General features: G+C 46.4%; 1 protein-coding gene across 2 annotated transcripts in view; it reads right to left on the reverse strand.

Moving 5' to 3' along the window:
* Positions 1–20,691, reverse strand: part of EFHC1 (EF-hand domain containing 1) — a 285,060-nt gene that overhangs the window by 208,921 nt on the left and 55,448 nt on the right. For both annotated transcript variants that reach the window (XM_069605742.1, XM_069605741.1), the window contains exon 3: positions 7,022–7,309. In XM_069605742.1, coding sequence (XP_069461843.1) covers positions 7,022–7,309 — 288 coding nt within the window. The remainder of the gene's footprint in view (positions 1–7,021; positions 7,310–20,691) is intronic.

Raw genomic sequence — 20,691 nt, forward strand, 5'->3', positions numbered from 1 at the left:
ACCATCAGTCTGGCTTCATAGCTGCCAGAGGCACGGAAAATGCTCTCCTGAAAACCTGTGAGGATCTGCTCACTAACTGTGATTCAAGCATTCCTTCTGTCCTCATCCTCATCCTCATTCTTTCCTCAGCTTTCGACATGGTCAACCACGCCATCCTGATCAATCGACTCCGTGAGAACCTGGGCATCACAGATCAGGCCCTGTAGTAACTGATCGCCTTCCTATTGGACTACCCCTCCCCTCTCAGGTCCAACTTGGTTCCTTTCTCTCCGCCACCTCTCCCCACCTGTGGCATTCCCCATGGGTCTATCCTCTCACCCTGGTTTTTCAACCTCTACTGGACACTTTGTCTCACCTGATCTCTGCCTTCTCCTCTAACTTTCAGTGTTATGCGGATGAATCAGCTTTCCTTCAGGCTCCCCTCAGCCTCCTCTCCTCTCTCGCTCATTCCTGAATGTCTATCTACGATTCAAGGTTGGTACACCTCCAACGATCTCTACCTTAATGCCATTAGATCCGTCTCATTGGGCCCCCTGCCCCTGCTTTCCCTCTCTCACTCTGGCCTCCCACCTTGGGCCCCCTTCCTTCGCCTTCCTGAGAGGCAAAAAACCTTGGTGTTATCTTGGACTTCACTCTCTCTTTCTCTCCTCACATCTCCGACGTCGCCAAGATGTCCCGCTAGCAGCTGCTCCTCCTCAAAGGGGCTCTTCCCTTTCTTACTTTCAACCAGAGGCTTACTGTATCCGGAGCACTGGCTCTCGCTAGGCTGGACTAATGCAACAGCCTCTTTCTCAATCTGCCTGCCTCTACTCTCCGTCATCTGCAACTAATCCAGAACAAGACTGCAAGTCTTATCCTTGGCCTCAAGCCCAGGGATCATATCTCTTCAGCCTGAAATCTCTCCACTGGCTCGCAGTGGCGGCAAGGATCAAGTTCAAGACCCTTTGCAAGGATTTCTGGGGCCATGGCCCGCACTACATCCAACGCTCTCTTCCAAAATCCCTTCCTTCTCGAGCCCTTTGCTCAGCTACCTCCAACTCTTTAAGGGTTAGACCCTTCTCCAGGCAGATAGTGGGGGTATATCTCTCACCTCTGCAGGTGCCTCCCTCTGGAATGGCCTCCTGCTCCTCTCAAACTTGAGGCAGACCACCTGCTGTTTCGGAAGCAGCTCAAAACATTCCTCTTCTCCTCTGCTTTCTCTCTCTCCCTCCCCTGCTGACCTACCTGTCTGCTGTACCGACTGGTTGCTTGGCTACCCTCAGAGTCTCTCTGAGTCCAGGCACTTTCTTGATCGGTTACCCTTTCACTGCCTCCGGGTCTACTATGCACTTAGGGGCTGTAACTGTAACCCTGAAATCCCTTGTTCTCCTTGCACTACCCAGAGCCGTGCTGCCCTGGCTGCACCTACTCAGAGCATTGCTCCCCTGTTTTTCCCTCCCCTCCTCCCTTTCCCCTTGCACTTCTCGTTCTCGCACTTGCACCATCTGAATGGCACATGGCCTAGTAAGATTGTTTGTCTTGTCCTCCGTCTATCTTCCCTCCCTTGTCTTGTCACGCCTTATGTACGGGCGCGTTATAAATGACTTATATCATATCATATCATTTTATCACAGATGCCCAGAAAAATATGCAATGCGGCAGTAAGAAATTACTAGACTGGCAGCACTGAAATGCCAATCTATCCCGGTAATTACACTTAGCAGGACTGCTTTATCAGAAATGCCCAGTTTAAAGAAAGTCATACCAAACTGAGGAATGACTAGACTGACTGCACCGAAATGCCTCTCTAGCCACTAATGCCACATATCATGCCTGCTTAGCCTGGACATGGACAACCATTATGATTTATCACACAATCCCACCCCTCCACACCTCTCCTCTCCCACCCCCTACCCCAACCTCCAAAATCAGCTCCTTGGCCCAGAATTACCTCCACGTCCCTCGTTCTTGTCCAAGAGTTTACGTATGAGGCTCTTTGCCTCATAGGTAAGTACTGGGGTGAGGAAGAGTGGGACTAGGAGTAATGAAGATTACAGGTAGCTAAGTCAGAAATTACCGCCATGTACCTCTTCCTCGCCCCAGTATTTGTGTATGAGACAGAGTGCCTCATACACAAGTACTGCCTCATGCATAAGTACTGGGACGAGGAAGAAAAGGGCTAGGAGTAATGAAGATTACCAATAAGTAATCGATGCATTAAACACAAGTAGTAGTGCAACACCATTGAGTTGACTGTGCTTACGCACCCCCCCTCTGAAATTTTGTGCTATGTTGACTCGACCTGGCTGACCTTTAGAGCAGCTGCTGGACAGAATAGGACTCAGATGTTAAACGGCACCTGGGTTTCACTGTTAACAAGGGCCCAGAAATTACCAATGTAAAGCATTTCACTGTTAGTACTTGCCTTCAAACGCCACATTTTTTAGGCAATTGAAATTGTGATGTGGGATTAGTACTTGCATGCCAGGGAAGTGTTTGGTAGGGTGGAGAGGCAACAGGAGACCGCTCATTCTCACAGTAGCCCATAGCTGGGTGCTTTTAGACTTAAAGGAGAGAGTTAACTGCGTGTAACATTGAAGCTGCACTAGAATAGTCTCATTAAAATGCGTAAAGAAGTTAGATGCCCCCACACAAATACGTTTTCCCCTCCCCACCGCTCGTGAAGTTAGCGCCTCTACCAACATTTGAAGGATTAGCCCACCCGAAATGTAGGTTTTGTTGCACCCCTGAACATAAGCACAGTCACCATTCACCATATACACACACGCACACCCAGCCATCCATCCATACATTTAAGTGTGCACCCTTTCACCATACAGGCACACTCAGGAAGCCACCCATACATTTAAGTGTGCACGTTGTTTCTAGACCGGCATAGCTGTAATGAGTCCCTATTTCTTTTTGAAGTCATAGGGATCCCCCCCAACCCCATGACATGGAAGCCTCGAGCCTAGGGTCTACCATGCCTACCATGTCATGGGCTGGGGGAGGTGGGGGAGGGCAGACTTCAAAAAGAACGTTTCTTTTTGTAGTCACTCTGCCTTAATAAAGAAATGAGTTTTGTTAAAGAAATCATTTCTTTATGAATGCAGAGTGATTTCAAAAAGAAACTAAACTTTTTTTTTTGGGGGGGGGGTGTTTCATTTTTTTTCTCAAAGTGGGACCCCCTCCCAGGCCCCCTGAACCGTGGGGGCTGCGGGGGCCCTCGGTATGCCATTGGTGGCGTCACAAGCACTCCTGCAGAGAGGCTTTTGTGCACACCAACTACCCACACCCCACGCAGCTCCCCTCCCTCCCATCAAAATGCAGGCACGAAACAATTCAGTGACTAATGGCCCATCATTAGCAGTTTCATGGCTACATTCTGATGGGAGGGGTTGCAAGCGTGTGATATGCAGACATTTGCCTCAGTGAGTGTCACAAAATCACGAACAGAGAACATGGTCACTGCACGCCTTAGGTAGGGGGGGCACAAGGAGGGGCACAGGACTTCAGAGGGGGGCACTGGCCCCCCCAAGAACCCCCTAGCGACGCCACTGATCGGAAGCATGCTTGCCCCAAGAATACTTGTACACAGGAAGCCACTGCCTCGGTCATGGAAATCCTCTTGCAAGTAACTTTGGAACCCTTCCCGGGCTGGGGAAGAAGCAAAAGGGGGCCCCCGATGCCCCAAGGAAACCTGTAATGGAACCCACAGCAGGTTTTAAGTCGAAAGCATTACCCGTGCTGAACAATTATTCTTCAGAGAAAAAAGTAACCTTTCTGGAGATAGCAAAGCTGCATTTGGAACCCTGACTGGACAACCTGGTGCCCCATGCACTTCATTGCCTCCTGAGCATGCACCACCTGCCTCATCAAGAAACATGGACCAAATAGTAGGCTTCTACTACAAGAAGAATCGCAAAGAAACCTGCTTAAAGAGACAAAGGTAGTGAACCTGGGAACTAGATGTCCCATTCAAAGGCATTTTAGGTACTTTACTCTCTGTCTGTTTGCATTGGGCTAGCCGCTAGAGACTAGTTAGGTCCAACCTTTATACCTTTCCCAAAAAGACATTTTAAAATTAACCAATTTCACTTCATGTTTTCACTGTTTTATTCATTCTTGTTTGCACTGTTTTGCCTCCTGCACTAAAATACCCAAAGTGTACAGTCTTTTTATCTCTAGCATGCTTTATCTGTGAACCGGCTTTAAAGGGATGGGGTTAAGTGTTGTTCTTAAATCTTTCTTTGACAGTTTCTTTTATTTGGTACTTTCCATATTATTGTCCTTTGATTGATTTCACTGCTGATCCACATCCTATGGGGACTCTGCTCTTTGCCCATGCTACCAATATAGAGACATAGGGCCTCATTACGAGTCCAGCGGTAGCTGTGCCGGAAAACCCAGCAGGCTGCCGCCGGACCCGAAATACCATTCCACCTCTGTGATAGCCGGAATCACCGGGGCATTACAACCCCAGTGCCCCGGTAATTCCGGAGGAGTAATTCCATGAATCCCATTGTCCCCATTAGGAATGGGGACAATGGAAACACTGGTTCCTTGTATGACGGAGCCAGTGTTTCCATTTCCGCCTGCAGGCAGGTGGCGTTACTCCCGCCAGGTCAGACCTGGCAGGAGTGACACCTCCCGCCTGCAGAACTCAGAATCAGCTGGTCCGGAAACAACGGTGGCTGCCAATTTACCTCCACTGTTGTTTCCGGACCGGCAGGATCATTATGAGGCCCACGGAGTTATACAATTAACTTTCTACCTGTTTTATCTTTATGACTAAGACACTATTTGGCCCAATTGTAGTACAGGGATGGGTATAGCACTTGAAAGTCTTTACTCCCCTGAGTACTTAATTTGGCCAGTAAAGGTTTCATCAAACTGGAAACTGCTGCCTCTGAACTTAGACCTCATCTGCAATGTGTGCCTGAAGTCAAAAACGTCTGAAGATATTCAACCGCAACATACTGTCCACTCAGCCCCCTCTTCCAAAGGCAACCAAACGGATCACGAATCCAAGGTCCAATCTTCAACTTTGGTCATACCTTTAACATTGTGACTATACTTACCATTGGCGAATGGCACAGCATTGGGGCAGAAATCCCCTTTGCCAATTAAAACCATGTTAGTCTCTGCCGTTATTCAGAATGAGTGATAAAACCATTGTGACGCAAATAGAAGTCCTGCATTAACGCTGATGCTCCTCTGTAATTACACCCCCTATGAACTTAAATGACTATCAAATATTCCTCTTCACCTGCCTCTCTTTAAAATCATATTGGCCTAAAAAATAATCTAACATTAAGCCATTAAGATAGTGCCACACCCATGATATTTTCTTTACAGGCGACTGTCCCTCCAAAATCCGAGCTTAAAGCTCTGGATGCACCCAACTTTTGTAAATGTTTGATGAATACTCTTTTCAAAAAGGATCTCTGGAAAATAATACGAGCATCATTCAAATGGATGCAAGACCAATGGAGGCAAAAGACTTAGACATGCGATACCTTTAGATATTTTCTGGACAGTCTCTGATCAGCTTTTATCCTTTAGGATATTTAGACTCAAGAACTGGACACAATAATTATGAATAAACTCTAACAAACATTGCAAACATTAGTGCTTAAACTACTCTATTCTGATGGTTTACTTGCACTTTCCTAATGAAACCCATTTAACATTGTTTAAAGAGTCTCCCTTTCAATTCCTTTTGTGAGACGAACAGTGACATATAAAATATCAAATACAAATCTAGTGCAGGTAGAAAGCATTATGAAATAAATGTGTTTCTGATTAAAAGAAATTATAGAAACAATGGCCACCATGGATAATCTTTGAACCCATTCTGTTGTGCAACACCCTTCCTTATCAGTTGTTTTGAGTTAAATATTCTGATTTGGCGTGAAATGTTTATTACCACCCGGCAGGGTAGGTCAGGGTACCTCTCACCCAATCAGGAAGCTCAGAATGTGGGCTACAGCTCATGTTATTGCCCACATTCTGAGCCTCCTCCGAGCGGGAGGCCGCCATCTTTACTGCTAGGCAGGTAAGTCCTCAGTGCATGTGCGCCCTTCCCCTGGCCACTCATCTTTTCCACTGCCCACCCACTCCCCTCCCCACCACAGCCCACTTACCCCGGTCAGTCCCAGAACATTCACTATTCCGGACCTTCTCATCCATGGCAGTGGCTGCCATTGAAAGGGAGAAGGGACTACACGTAGTTCCCTTCTACCCTATGCTCATGGTGGCCCTTTCAGTTTGTAGGTTTTCTAAAGTCGAGAACGGGCAACAGTACCATTTCTCAACTTAAAAAAAAACTATAGCACCCCAGAAAGCGTGTCAGGGTGCTAAAAGTCATAAACAACTTTGTTATGGGGCATTACTGGTCAGGTAATGGTGCCGGGTTCCATTATTATTGCTTAATTAGTGCAGTGGAAATGGGGCAGGTATATTCCAATTAAGAAGTAGTGATTGGTACTGGTCAAATATCGGTCTGATTCTATTAGCTTAATGGTTTGGTTTCTTCTTCCTGAAGATTTGCTATACCTCCAAGTTATATCTCCTTCATCCTTTATCATATTGCTTTTGTTTCTTGTGAAATTGATGTAATAGATGTACATTCAAATGTCTATGATGATGATAGTTGTACAATTGTAATGGTTATCTTACTAAAAACGAAAGAAGTTATATTGCAAAATTGTGATACCACTGATTAGTTGAGAGATATAGCTTTAAAATAAAAAATAATTTGTATTGGCCAAGTCTTATTTGCCTTCAAAGATCAAGCCTACAAAGTATTTAATGGTTGATACAATGTTCCAAGTCCATAATTAATGGAGTGACTTGCCTGCAAACAGAAAATATGTTGTTTTATAAAGTGACACTTCAGGGTTGTTGACTTTTATTTGGTTCTTGAAGGAACAGAACGACTGCCTGAAAATCCCTGAGAAGATGTTCCATAAATATACAGTTTAAATGGAGCAGAGATCATTGGCATACATGAATCAGGATTTGAATACTGAAACTTTACCTGCGTGAATGCATCGCAGTCGACAATGCGCAACGTCTTTCCATACAAGGTGATGTTGATGCCTATGTTCAAGTCCTTCCAATGATAGTGGTCACCACAATCGTTCTTGGGCTGCCTCTGACGTTTCATAAACTTGCCCTGAGGGATGCCAGAGTTCACGACAGCGGGCTCCATTATAGATATGCTGTCATCTTCCAGGTAGTAATAAATACCCACGTTACGGACCCTGTAACTTTCTTCCTGTGATAAAGTAACTGTCTCCTGGAAATAGGCATCAAACTTTAGAACCTGTAGCAAACAAAAGGAAAAAAGTGTTATGATCTTAACTTCATCTTTCAAATCTTTACCTCCACGGTTTTTCCACACTACAAATTTGTTGTATCCGCTGTCCTAAGTTATGTCCCTATAATGGCGTGACTTATAGTAGCACATCCTTATTCAAGATCCAGTTTTAAAATTAAAGGGAAAATTACTTTTTGAACTGAATACTAATTAGAAAAGACATTGTAGTAACGCATATTCCAGAAGCAGTAGCCTTATCTAGCATGATGACATGTTATGTTATGTTATTTGATATGTGTATCTACACGTACAGTGCACCTTCTGTCAGCGTTATGGCCTTTAAGCGCTGTGAGGTGGAAAGCCCTTTGATTATGGAACTGTGGGACAAAGGTCTACTCTGTAAGATTGATGAATTGAGTGGGTAGCACAAAGAAAAAGATAACCCAACACAATTAAATGGTGCCCGCCATGATATTTATTCTGTAATATGGCCCACAATTTCAATGCTCTGAAAGATCAAAGTGGGCCTTAGCACTGAGGTTTTCTATCAGAGCACGTAGAGTCTAGAAGAGTCTAAAGCATACAATTTGTAAAACAGGCCCACTCTCAGGATGTGCATTCACTATCAATTATAAAAGGAGGTTGTGTGAGAAAGATGTTTGTGCTCCCTTTGTCTTGGGGCGAGGGAAGGTGGTGGTCTGGCATCCAGGAATACAGTTCGGGTGAAACTGGCAGTGCTATGTCACAGCGTGGGTGGTGGAGTGCGGTATGGCATCCATGTTCTTGTTTTTCTAAGATGCAGAACTATAGCAGGTAATAAAGAGCGACAATCATGTCCCCAGCCCCCGGATTTCAATGAATAGTAGAAGAGGAGTACTGCCTTCTTCACCAGTCCAGCAGTGGCTGAGGGAGGCTACACGTCTCCCAAAAGCTTCCACTGGTGGTTTTACATAGTTCCCAGATAGACTTGTGATTGCTGAATTGTTAGGGATTGAAGAGATAACATATTTTCCAGACTTCTACGGCATGTCTTTAAAAAAGCAACATTTCCTTAGAGATCCTCAAAGCCAACCTTGTTAGCAATAAAAGCAAACCCTTCTGCTTTTATCAGATGTGTCCCTTTTGGTACAACTGGATATAACATTAACATTTTAACTCTCATACATGCTTCTCTAAAGACATTCTATAAGGTCTCTGAAACAAAGACTAATATTTTGTTGGAGCAAACTTATAGATGATTTTTCTGGTTTGCGTCTGAGGTTCACAATCCCTTGTGGATAATGTTTGGTCATATATTGTATATATTTGATGCCATTACCATATATTTATCAATGTGATATCATTGTTATCAAGTTCTCTACTTAATTTTTTTGATGCAGTGCTAATTTCTCTGCATCACTATATGTTGTCATCTTCAAAATAAGTATTTTTTAAAAAATCAGAGCTCTCTGAGCATCAACTGCGGGGTAATGATTTCATTGCAGAATATTCACCACAAACATGTTTCAGTGAAGAATGTTAATCGCCAAGAAATTCACCTACAATATACATACATATATAAAAGTACAGATAGTATGTTTGGGAAAGGGTATGATTTTGTTTAGGTGTGGGTTATGAGGTGTGTATTAATGGAGGTGTGAGGGGGGGTCCCACCACACTTTGGCACTGCTCTGAATTAAAGAATTATGAAAATTAAATATAAAACATTTGGACATCCCATGTTGTTTTACCTCTTATTCTTTAATTTCCAGAGTGTGTAGTGCTCGGTCTGCTGCTCTGGCTGGGTTCTGAAAGAACATCCTCTGGCTCATGTGAAAGCTTGACGCCACTTAGGGATGGAATAAGGGGTCATCCTCAGCACCACCTTGTCCCTGTAGAATCTCATGAAATCTTTCTGCGTGGAAAGGGCTTGGAGCTCTGACACTCTCCCCATGGATGTGATGACCAGGATGAAAGACCCCTTCTTGATTTGCGAAATTCATTAGTTCATATGGAGGTCAAATCATCTTCAACAGCATAATGAACAGTTCCTATGCTGTGCTGGTTTGCGAACCTTCGGAAACTTGCAAAGCAGCACCATCTGGTACTTTTTACCACTGGAACAGTGAACAAGGGTATGTGCCCTGGTCTATTCCTGTATATGGCGATGGCAGATAGATAGATCATTATCAAAGAATATTGCAGAACACGTCGAGCCAGACCCAGCAGATTAGATAGGATCTTTTGAAGATGGCAAAGAACCAGATACAAGTCAGACAGCTGTGGAGAGGCTGCCGTGTCTCGACACCTAGCCACTCGGGTTACCAGAAATTTAGGTGGGCAATATGATAAGTGCTAAGTGTTTGTTTACAAATGTGTTTCAACAAAACAATAACGAGTCAGGATAACGGTGGTAAACTAAATATTAAGAGGGTCAGAATTGATAAGGTGCCTCAAAGTGAAGGTACAAATAATGCTTTAACGGTCTGTCCCTTAAATGGAGTTTTGGGCCATTGCATTTCCCAATCAAAATACTGAAAAACAGGCATCCCTTGTAACTGTAAAACAGATTCTTATCAAAAAGGTCCAGTATTCCAACAGCTCTACAAATATACAATCTATGGATTGTATATTTGTAAAAGTATATTTTATAAAGCAAAAGTATCTTACACAAGTTTTTCAAGAAGGATGTTTTCTCTCCACTCTCTGCGTCTAAGAGAACCATAGCGGTAAATGATATGACTGAACGTATACGTATGGTAAGGCCACCAATACGATGGCAAGATCAGCAGTTATGCCTTCAACAGAAATCCAGGATTTGATAATTGATGAAAACCTGCAGGTATTAGCAATTACAGAAACATGTTTGGTTCAAGGCTGCCCCATTAATCTAAATAAAATGTGACCTAAAGGCTTTTTTGTTCAATGCCAAAATTGCTCTGACCAAAACGGGAAAAGGAAGTTATTATTCTTTATTCTAAACTTTTTTAAAGGACAGCGGTGCAAACAGAGTAATTCTCTTATTTTGAACATCTGTCTACAAAATTGATGGCACGGCAGATTTGTTTGTGCTCATTACTGTCTTGTATCACTGACCCAAATAGGACATTGTTTCTATCCCACTTTCAACCTGTTTGTGAAGAACTCCAAACTCTATCAGCTAAATGTCTTTTTTAGGGGATTTCAATCTTCACTTAGATAATGAAGATTCACTTTTAGTTCAAGACTTTTTAAATGTTTTAGACTTACTTGGTTTTAGACAATATACTGTAGGCCGTACACATATAGGTGGTTATTGATTAGATCTAGTACAAGGTTTTAATATTATGCTTACAAAAGAAGCAGTGACTCCAGTAGATCAATCAGATCATTCCCTTATCTCTTTTAACTGTAATATAGTGGGAAAAGTTGAATCGCAGACCACCAAAGACAAAACTAATCGGCCTAAGTGGGATGTTCGTAAGGAGCTTTATTATTCTCACTCAGAACTCAAACTCCAGAATTTGTATTAAGTCAATTTTATGATAACATTTTAGCTTGTCTTGATTCTTTAGTGTTAGTTGTTGCTGTTTTAAAGAGATGCAGGGCCTCATTACAAGTGTGCCGGTCCGGAAACAACGGTGCTAGTAAGCTTACCGGCACCGTTGTTTCCAGATCGGCACACTACAGGTTTGCCAGCTGGAGCCGCTGTACCCGACAGTACTGACCCTGACAGATGCAGCGGCCACGGTAGGCAAGCCGCCACAGAAGCACCATCACCATTAATAAAGGTGCCAGTGCTTCTGTGGTCATAGGCCTCTATAGGAATGGGGACTTACAAATTACCGGTGCCTGACTTCCCGGACCGGCGGGGTTGTAAGCCCCCTCGATGTTACCGGGAAGTCAGGCAGGGTCACTGCCGGATGCGTAATGAGGCAGTCTCGTTTAGAGAGATGCTTGTGACATATTTGTTCCAGCTCAGATAAACAGGCATACAGGGATCACATTTTAAGGTATTTAAGGAGGCTATACAACAAGTCAAGAAAGAGTATTACTCTGAAAGAATTGATGGCGATCACTATAGCACCTCAGAGTTGTTTAAGTTTTATGAAGAAATTACCATTCTGTAGAGTCAAAGCATAAGAATTTTCACAAACAAACTATGAAACTTTGTGTAAAGACGTGTCTCTTTATGGATAAAATTGTTAGGTTACGTAAAACAATAGCAGACGCACCAAGAACTCTAGTGCTAATGTTACATCTACTCAAAGAACAGCTAACTTTAAATGCTTTAATTGTTACTTCTGAGCTGGAAGCAAATTTAGAGTGCAGGGATTGAAAACCGCCAGCTCCTCCTTGGATCCCTTGCCACCTACGTTTCCAAAAAGCACATTGGCTTGCCGGCAGGGCATGTGGCAAATATTATCAATGCCTCATTTTGAGAGGTATTTTTCCATCTCAATTAAAAGAGGCTAAAGTCCCATTTTAGCTGAAAAAGGCGCACTTGAACCCTGCCGATCTGTAAGGTTTCACGCCTATATCAAATCTTTCCTTCCTGAGCAAAATTACAGAAGGAGAAGCCACCTTTCAATTATCAAGCTTTCTTGAAAGGGGCCCATTTCTGGACAGATGTCAATCAGGATTTCGCCAATTGCATAGCAAAGAAATAACAGTCCTACACATTCAGGAGTAACTCTTGAAACGTAGAGATAAGAGATTGGCCTCATTATAAGTTGGGTGGTATGCGTAAAAGTGGCAGTAACAAAATTACTGCCACATTTACCATACCGCAGAATCACAAGTCAACGGTAATACTATCAGTGGTAATTCCGTTGAAGGTAATACAGTCGGCTGAAAATCTGTCGACGGTAATACAGTCGCAATTCCAGAACGGTATTACTATTGTTTTATGAGTTAGGATACAAGGGTATTACCATTGAAATCAGGCGGTAATACAGCACAAACACACAGGACAGTTACCACCACCTAAAAGGTGGAGGTAAATACAGACAGGTGCCAGAAATAAAAGCACAGGTGCACCCAATCCACCCAAGAAGATTACATAAGCCACACGCCTACCCCAAACACACTTCCAAACACCATGCTGCTTGGCATTTCACAGCCCACATTCTCCATCATGCTTGGACAGATACTGAATGCCCTCCTGCGTCATTTGTCCCGGTACATCTCCCTGCACACCTCCCAGGGACAGGTGCATGCCATGAAGGCACGATTCTGTGCTGTGGCGCACATGACAATGTCATTGATGGAGTAGACTGTACCCACGTGACGTTGGTGGCCCCCGGGGCAAATGAGGAGGTGTACTGAAAGAGGTAGCACTTTCACTCCCTCAACATCTAGGTCACCATCATGTAACAGATGCAGTAGACATGGTGAGGAACAACTGACCACCCATCAGGGCGCTTGCATGAAAGCAACGCACAGGCCCAAAACAGGCACCATGACATGATGCCATTACAGTCAAAGACCCAGAATACACCTACTGCTAGCAGTGACCTGGGTTCATGGGATGACATGACAGTGGAAATAGTAATGGATTCCACATACAAGTACAGTGATTGCGAGACATGTAGTGAGATGTAACATGGAATTCATGCACAGAATGTCCATCTACATGCTGTATAAATTGCAACACATACACAATTCCGTGACTGACACCTTTGACATTTGTCTTTGCAGGTGACTCTGGATACCCCCAGGTACCATGGCTCATGACACCTGTGCGGGACCCCCCCGAAGCCGCAGGAGGCGGCCTATAATGAGGTTCACATCCAGACCATGCTTTATATAGAGCGGATCTTGGACCTCTTGAACATCCGTTTCTGCTGCCTGGACCGGACCTGAGGTGCACCGATGTATGGGCCTGAAAAGGTGGGGAACTCGTGCAAGCCTGTGCCATGCTGCACAACGTGTGCCTCAGGAAGAATGTCCCTCTACCCACTGAGGTGGACATGCCACCCCCTGATTAAACATGTACGTGGGCGAAGCACTGTCAGGCGGTGTCCAGTCGGAGAGATCTGAGATGGACGAACGGTCCGTCAGGAAATAATGGACAATATTTTCTGAAACGTTTACTTAGCACATTTTATGCACCAATGTAAACACTGACACATGAATATAAAATCACCTGAACACAAAAATGAATGTCCTCGCATTGCTTTGAGTGAACTCATGTTTATTGTGTAAATGTACAGCCACACACACGTCCCTCTCCTCACAACACCATCCCCAACATACCCAGCCCCACTCCACAACACCATCCCCAACACACCATTGTTCCAAGCCATTTGCTTGACCTCTTCTCCTTACTGGCATCCTCCAGCACCTTTGGGGATAGAATATGCCCTGAGCGGCACCTCGGGGTGCTGGGCAATGAGCCCTATGTGGGGGTATGAGAGGGGTCAGAAATGTGAGGTGCACAACTTGGTAAAGGTTTTTCACAAGAAGCCATTTTATTAACTTAAAAGGGTGTGATAAACACCTCGCTTTCCCTACCCTAACATGGGTTTCCCTGCCTATGAAACTAAGACTAAAGGAGAACACTCTAATACATAAAGATATCTGTCCCTCACACTTATAGATTCAACTAAAGTATTTCAGGTATTTATATGGCTGTTCAAATTCAACAAAATAATATTTAGAACCAAATAAAAGTTCCAATTAATAATGTTCACTCCAATAATCAGGTTCCACTTAAAAAAGTAACATACAAAGGTTTCTCGCAATTTCCAAGTTCTGTTTCCAACATAAAGTTCCTTTACGTTTGGAGGGTTTCACTTGGCTTCGTAATTGGCTTAGAATCAAACAAAGTTTGACAAGCTTCAACATAACATTTTGTCTTCACTCTTCCAATGAATATTTTCAATATGACTTTCTTCTCTTGAGGAAGGAAGATAAAAACAGTACTGTTCTTCATAATGCACAACAATGTTTTAGTCAAGATGTCTTCACCAGATTTCATTAGACATTTCAGTGGCCTTGCCACTTTCTTTCCACCACCGGTAAAGTACTTCAATGACTTCTTTCTGGTTCACTATTCTGCCAGGACTATCACTAATAATCCCTTTCCTGGTGTACTCGCCTGCCAGGATAAATCTTCTAACACTACTACAAGTACTCTGTGGTGTGGGTTACTTCAAAACATCAGTCACAACAACAACAAGATTCACAACTTCCTCTATAAGGATGATGTTTGTTCCACTGTTTAATTGGCCACATATGCTGCAGGTTATTTTCCTCTCTCCCTTTCCACTGTTCATAAGGAGGGCCACTTCACCGCCATCTTGGAGTTTTTACTAACACACCTGGTAACTGGTGATAATGGCCCTCATTACGACCCTGGCGGAAATCAACTGACAGGACCGCCATAGCGTAAATAGCGTTTCCGCCACTGCACGATGGAGGAAAGTGCGGCTAATTCTGACCCATCGGGCACGAGCATTACGCCATGGCGGAAGTGCAAAGTCCGCGATGGCGGAAACGACCCCAAAACGCCCCTTACCGCCGTCGTACGTCGCCCTAGGTGCAATTCCGCCACCCATCTTACCGGTCACCGTAATGAGCGGTCAGCGCAAAATACGGTCACCGTAAATATACGGAAACGGAAGTAAAAACATGGGGCCGGAACGGGAAACAGCACGCCGTACACCTATAAAACCAGAATCCCAACACAACCATTAAAATCCGACCCTGAGACACATCCCAACCCGTTAGCCACCCCAGTTAAAAAAATAAATATGGGAAAAGTTGCTAAAAAAGCGTGCGACCGCAAGCGGCAGGTCCACTTCTCCCACGAGGAACTCACCGTGCTCACAGAGACCCTCCAGGAGAACGCTGCCGTCGTCTTCTCCACGCAAATGACCAGGACGGCACTTGCGAACAAGAAGGCCATATGGGCGCTGGTGGCACAGCGGGTAAGTGCGGTGGGGACCGCACCCCGCAACCCACAGCAATGCAGAAAGCGATGGGACGACCTACGGATACGCGTCCGGAGCATACTCTCTGCCAACCGGAACATTGCCACAGCTACCGGGGGAGGATCGGAATCACCCATCAAGTTGACCCCCTGGGAAGAAATCTGTGCCTCCACCATCGGAATGGAGAGCATAGAGGGAGTCGGAGGGATGGAGAAAGGAGTGCAGACATCAGAAGAATCAGGTAGGTGGCCCAAATAAAACTATGGCAAATCCCCAATTACCAACCATGTGAAGTACCATGTGTCCCCATAGTGCAATAGAAACACATGTTCAGGAGAACGACCACATACAATGCCATGACAGCGCCCCTTAAAAGTCAGATCAAACAACTAAATATTCAAAAAACCAAAAAACACACCCTACATGTGCAGCATGCACACCCTAACTGCAGACTGCAAAATAACAGCATCCCCAATGCACACAAAAATGAGACCACCTCCAAGGCCCTGACCCAAATCACCCCCAGGTACCACCCCAATGCATGTGATACAATTGCCATTACAATCACCACAGACCCATGAATAACGCTCGCCCTCCTTTACTCCACCACAGGGTCCGATTCCAACGACGAGCTTCAGGACACCCCTACCAGCACACCTGCAAAGAGGGCCAAGACCAACGGCCAAAGACCCTCCACCTCAGCTGCACGGATCAAGGCACGACAGCTGCACAAATCGAGTGGCAGCACACTGGAGGGGACATCAACAGGCACCCCAGCAGCCAGCATGTCCACAACAGCAGCACCACAGGTCCCCCCAATGGATGCCACAGAAGGCACTGCATCTGGTGGCAGCAGCACTATAGGTGACACTGCTTTCATGCCAGCATGCTCCGACACAGAAAACGGTGCTGTAGATGTAGGATCCATCCATGACCTGTCCCAATCCCCCTGTATGTTTCATCCCGTACACCATGAGGACACCACGCAGGGGCACCCACAAGACGACGACTGGCCAACCCCAACAAGGCCTGTTGCAAGGCAACATGAGGCGTCCAGTCCCTCTGTGACACCACCGCAAATGGGCATGGCCCAGCAGAGGCAACAGTCCCTCGAGCAGATGATAGTGCAACAGCAGCAAATGGCCACGCTCCTCAAGGAGCATGCTGATGAATGTGGGGGTTCTAAGGCAGCCATTGAAACATCTACTGAGACACTTAGGGCAGAAATCGAGCGAAGTACAGAGACACTAAGGGCACAAATGGAGAGAAGTACCGAGAGCCTGAGGGGTGAACTGCATGCGACGTCCAAAGACGTGTGTGGTGAACTTGCCGCTGTGCGCCGTGTGCTCACTGAGCTCTCACAAACCCTTAGGGACATGCATGGACGTGAGCAGGCAGAGACATCATCCGTTGCAAGTTCCGTCCAGGGCAGCCCCCAACGTAGATCTGGGAGGACCCGGCGCTCCACAGGCAGGGGTGCCCCTGATACCCGGAGAGGGGGCTTGCAATAGCGTCTGCCCACTGACAATGAGCGTCATTTGACACTGGTGTTCGGGGGGGAGGTAGGAGGGTGGAGGGGGTGTGTTGGGCTTCTTTGGGTGGCGGGTCGATTGGGTGTGTAATGTCTTCTCACATCTGCAATACAAATCTTCATATTCATCCTATGAGATGTGTGGACATTGATCTCTGTGTACGAGGCCTATCCTGGCGTACAGTCCATATTGTGCATGTCCCAGACACACACAGTGCCACAAGTCCCGTGTCCATGTAACAGCCACCAGGTGTGAGTGCTAGAAGCATGCATCTATGAGATTCTGCCGTAATTCACGGGCCTCCTGTGCCTCGCGGACCCCTTGAGGTGCTGCCACATCCCCACCCTCATCATGGCCATCTTCAGGTGCTAGCAGTTCTGCGTCGGGGGGCATGGCCACATTCCTACGTACGCACATGTTGTGTAGCATGACACATGCCATGACCATCTTTGCCACCCTCTCATGGCGGTACAGGAGTGCCCCGCCAGACCTGCTGAGGCAGCGGAAACGAGCCTTCAGTAGGCCGAATGCCTGTTCTATGACCACACGGGTACGTGAGTGGGCATGGTTGTAGTCCTCCTCATGCTGGTCCTGTGGGTTCCGGATTGGTGTAAGGAGCCATTTCTTCAGTGGATACCCGCAATCACCTGTATGTGGACAAGAAAGGATGTTTGTAGAATGTCATTGCTACGTACGCACCCCCCCCCCTTCCTGCCAGGTCATTCACGCATCACCTACCCCACATACTCATGCATTAAATGAGACTCACCGAGTAGCCAGGATCGGCGCCCTGCGTGTCGCTCCATGTAGCGTGGTATTCTAGAGTTCCGCAAGACCATAGAATCATGTGTTGATCCCGGAAATCGGGCAGATCAATGTGTAAAGATCCTGTTGGAGTCACACACCATTTGCACATTGATAGAATGATATTGTTTCCGGTTGCGGTACTGGGCCTCCATGGCATGTGGGACAACCAATTCCACATGGGTGCAGTCGATGGCACCAATGCAACCCGGTATGCCGCCAAGTGCATGGAATCCCACTTTTGTGTTTGTTAGCTCCTGCTCCGAGCGTGGTAAAGTGATGTAGTCGTCTGAGTGCTTCAGGAGGGCATCAAGCACTTGGAATAGTGTCCGTGAGAATAGTGGCTGTGAAATGCCATGCAACTGTCCGACTGTGTGCTGGTAGGTGCCTGTGGCCAGGAAGTGGAGTACAGACACCACCTTCAGTAGGGGTGGGATGGCGGTTGGGCTATCTATCATGCTGACAAGATCAGCGTGTGTCATGTCGACAATGGCGGTTATGGTGTCCCGGTCCAAACGGTAGAGGGTGTGGATCTGCTCAGCTGTGAGGTTGAACGGATTAGCTCGGAGGCGTGGGATTGCGGGCTGCCTGCGTGGTGGTAGTGGCTGTGCTGGTGGGGCTTGCTGGCCATGCCTTGCCCTCCTCCTCCTCCTCCTGCGTCTCCTCTGTGCGGCCGGTTGTTGCAGTCGTTGGCGTTCGTCTTCCTCTTGAAGTTGGAGTACTTGCAGTGCAATCAGGTCCCCCAGGCCCAACATCGCTAGTCCTGCCGGTAGCATTCTGGAGTGGGTGTGGTTGTGGGAGGGGTTTGGGTATGCAATTTATGTGTTTTCAGGCTGTATAGCCTTCACCTGTGGTGATTAATTCCACCTGTGTCAGCTGCAATGCCTTTCGTGCGAGCACGTCCCGCACACGACGCTGCAATTCGACGCATGGCATCTTGCATTTGCAATCATGTTCTTAATCCCGATGGCTGTGGAATATTGGTTTATATGTTAATTCTGCTATGGTCCCATTGTTGCACATACTATATTTGCATTCGCGAGCAGACTTGTGAAGGGTCAGTGGAATGTAGTGCTCGATCAACGGTGGACCCTCATGCAGCACTGTACCGACGTCCTCCGACGGCGGGGAGTCCCATCAGTGATTGAGGCCAGTTACCATTTTCACACACAGCCGCACTGCATACATGTATTTGTGAATACAAGCGTTCACAGATGCCTTTTCAACGTGATGTTGCAAATGAGGAATTCGAAGGACGGCGCTTTCGGTTTTCAACTAGCGGCGTCGAGACGCCCACAGGTCTGACTGGAAATGTAACGTTCTATTGTTGAATGTCCTTGGGACAGGGCCCATGACGGGAATGCAATGATTGATATGGTCTGAATGGGATGCGCCATGGCGTAGTGGACGATAAGGCAGGACGTTCCCAAATACATGTGACTTCACTACACAAGGAATCCGGGCAGGAGCACAGTGGATTTTGAAGGCTGCATTACGCACAGACTCTATGGACATTTCGAATGTTATGTGAGTGAATATTCAGGCGTTTTCATTACGGGATGAGGGAATGATGAATGGATGCATGGAAAGATGATTTAATTGGGAGTCTGCCATGTACATGCCTATTTGGAATCTGTCCCCTTCCCCTGCGCTATGTGATGCAAGGCTGCCATAGTGGGAACATCGTCTGTCTGCCCTTGTTGAACCCTCCCTATCTCGACGCGCCTTCAATCACTTGTGTCTATGCACGTTGATGATCCCATCTGATGGATCCTGTTCTGACAGGCGCATGCACACAGACACTCGTTAGAAATAGTGTATTCACCTCGATTTGTGTCGTAATGATTCGCAAGTGATTTTTGGGTGCAATTGTTCCTTATGAGTGGGCTAGCATGCATATGGTTGTAGGTTTGGTGTGTTGAATGAAGTGGTTAATGCATATGAATTCGGATGCCCATACTATCATTTTTTTCATTTGGGTGACAGGTATCTCCTCCCCTTCTGCGCTGCCATCTGTACGCCACTCCTGCAGATGGCTTCTACAGTCGACACCTGCAGCTTCGAGTTAATCAGTGGAGCACCATTACGATCTTATGGGACGATCGCCAATGGCCCACATGCCCTTACGCAGTACTAGTGGCTAGGTGCAGCATACCTAGCTTCCAGCTGGACTAGTGCCTACTTCATGGGACGGCCCTGCGGTCATAGGCGCTTCCATGTTGCCTTTTTGGACGTTGATGTAGCCCCTGTGTGCCATGAAGGTACAGGGCGTCACACATGGGGAAGCTGGTCATTTATTGCGGATGCAGCCCACAGTAATGCTGATCATTTGTGATTTTATGTTCTAATGGCTGTATGGGCTTGGTGATTTTGATGTGCATTAAATTTATATTCAGATATTTACCGTGTAGCGTTATTCTTTGCTAGTAATGTGGCATATTCCGATTTGTGGCGCGATGTATTGTGAGGTGTTCTGCATTGGGTTCCGGCTTCTGGGTACAGTTGTGTGGTACGTCCTTATGCTGATGGTTGGTTTGACTACTGGCATGTGTACAGGGCTGGTGCAGTCTCCCTCAGGTTACTGCTTTGGATGTTGATTTGCACTGGTGGCAAGCGATGGGGGACTGTAGTTGTTTTGTGTCATGGAATTTTCTGTTCGTTTTGGTGTACTTGCATCTTCAGATGCCTGTGCTGCATCAGTACGGCAATGGTGTGTTGGCAATTGTGGATGGCCACTCACAGGGCACTTGGGGCCCCTGCATGCATTTGTTCGTTGGCATGCATGGGTGACTTGTACATTTCGCTGGTTGCATGGTGTGACTGCATTGCGCCTACGAGGAGTTGTGCAATGTGGCCAGGGAGTGGAGTACAGGCACTCAGTAGGGCCATTACGGTTGGTTCGCAATGCCGTAGTTCTCGCCATGGCGGAATGGTACTTTCCGCCATGCTTGATGGCGTTAGGTGAATGTCCGCTGGGGTCAGCATTCGCGTACCGTTGCGCCATGGCGGATATTGCGGTTTTGCAGGGCGCGCGTGCGCGTACTTGGTGCAGTTAGCGTTGGCGTTCGCTACGGTGTCGCTAATGGCATCGTACTTTACGGTGACGGGTCATGATCGCAACGGGCGGTATTCGATGGCGGTATTACATTTCCGCCAT

The sequence above is a fragment of the Ambystoma mexicanum genome, chromosome 4p (genome assembly GCF_040938575.1).
Source record: "Ambystoma mexicanum isolate Mex_15411 chromosome 4p, UKY_AmexF1_1, whole genome shotgun sequence".
Lineage (NCBI taxonomy): Eukaryota > Metazoa > Chordata > Amphibia > Caudata > Ambystomatidae > Ambystoma > Ambystoma mexicanum.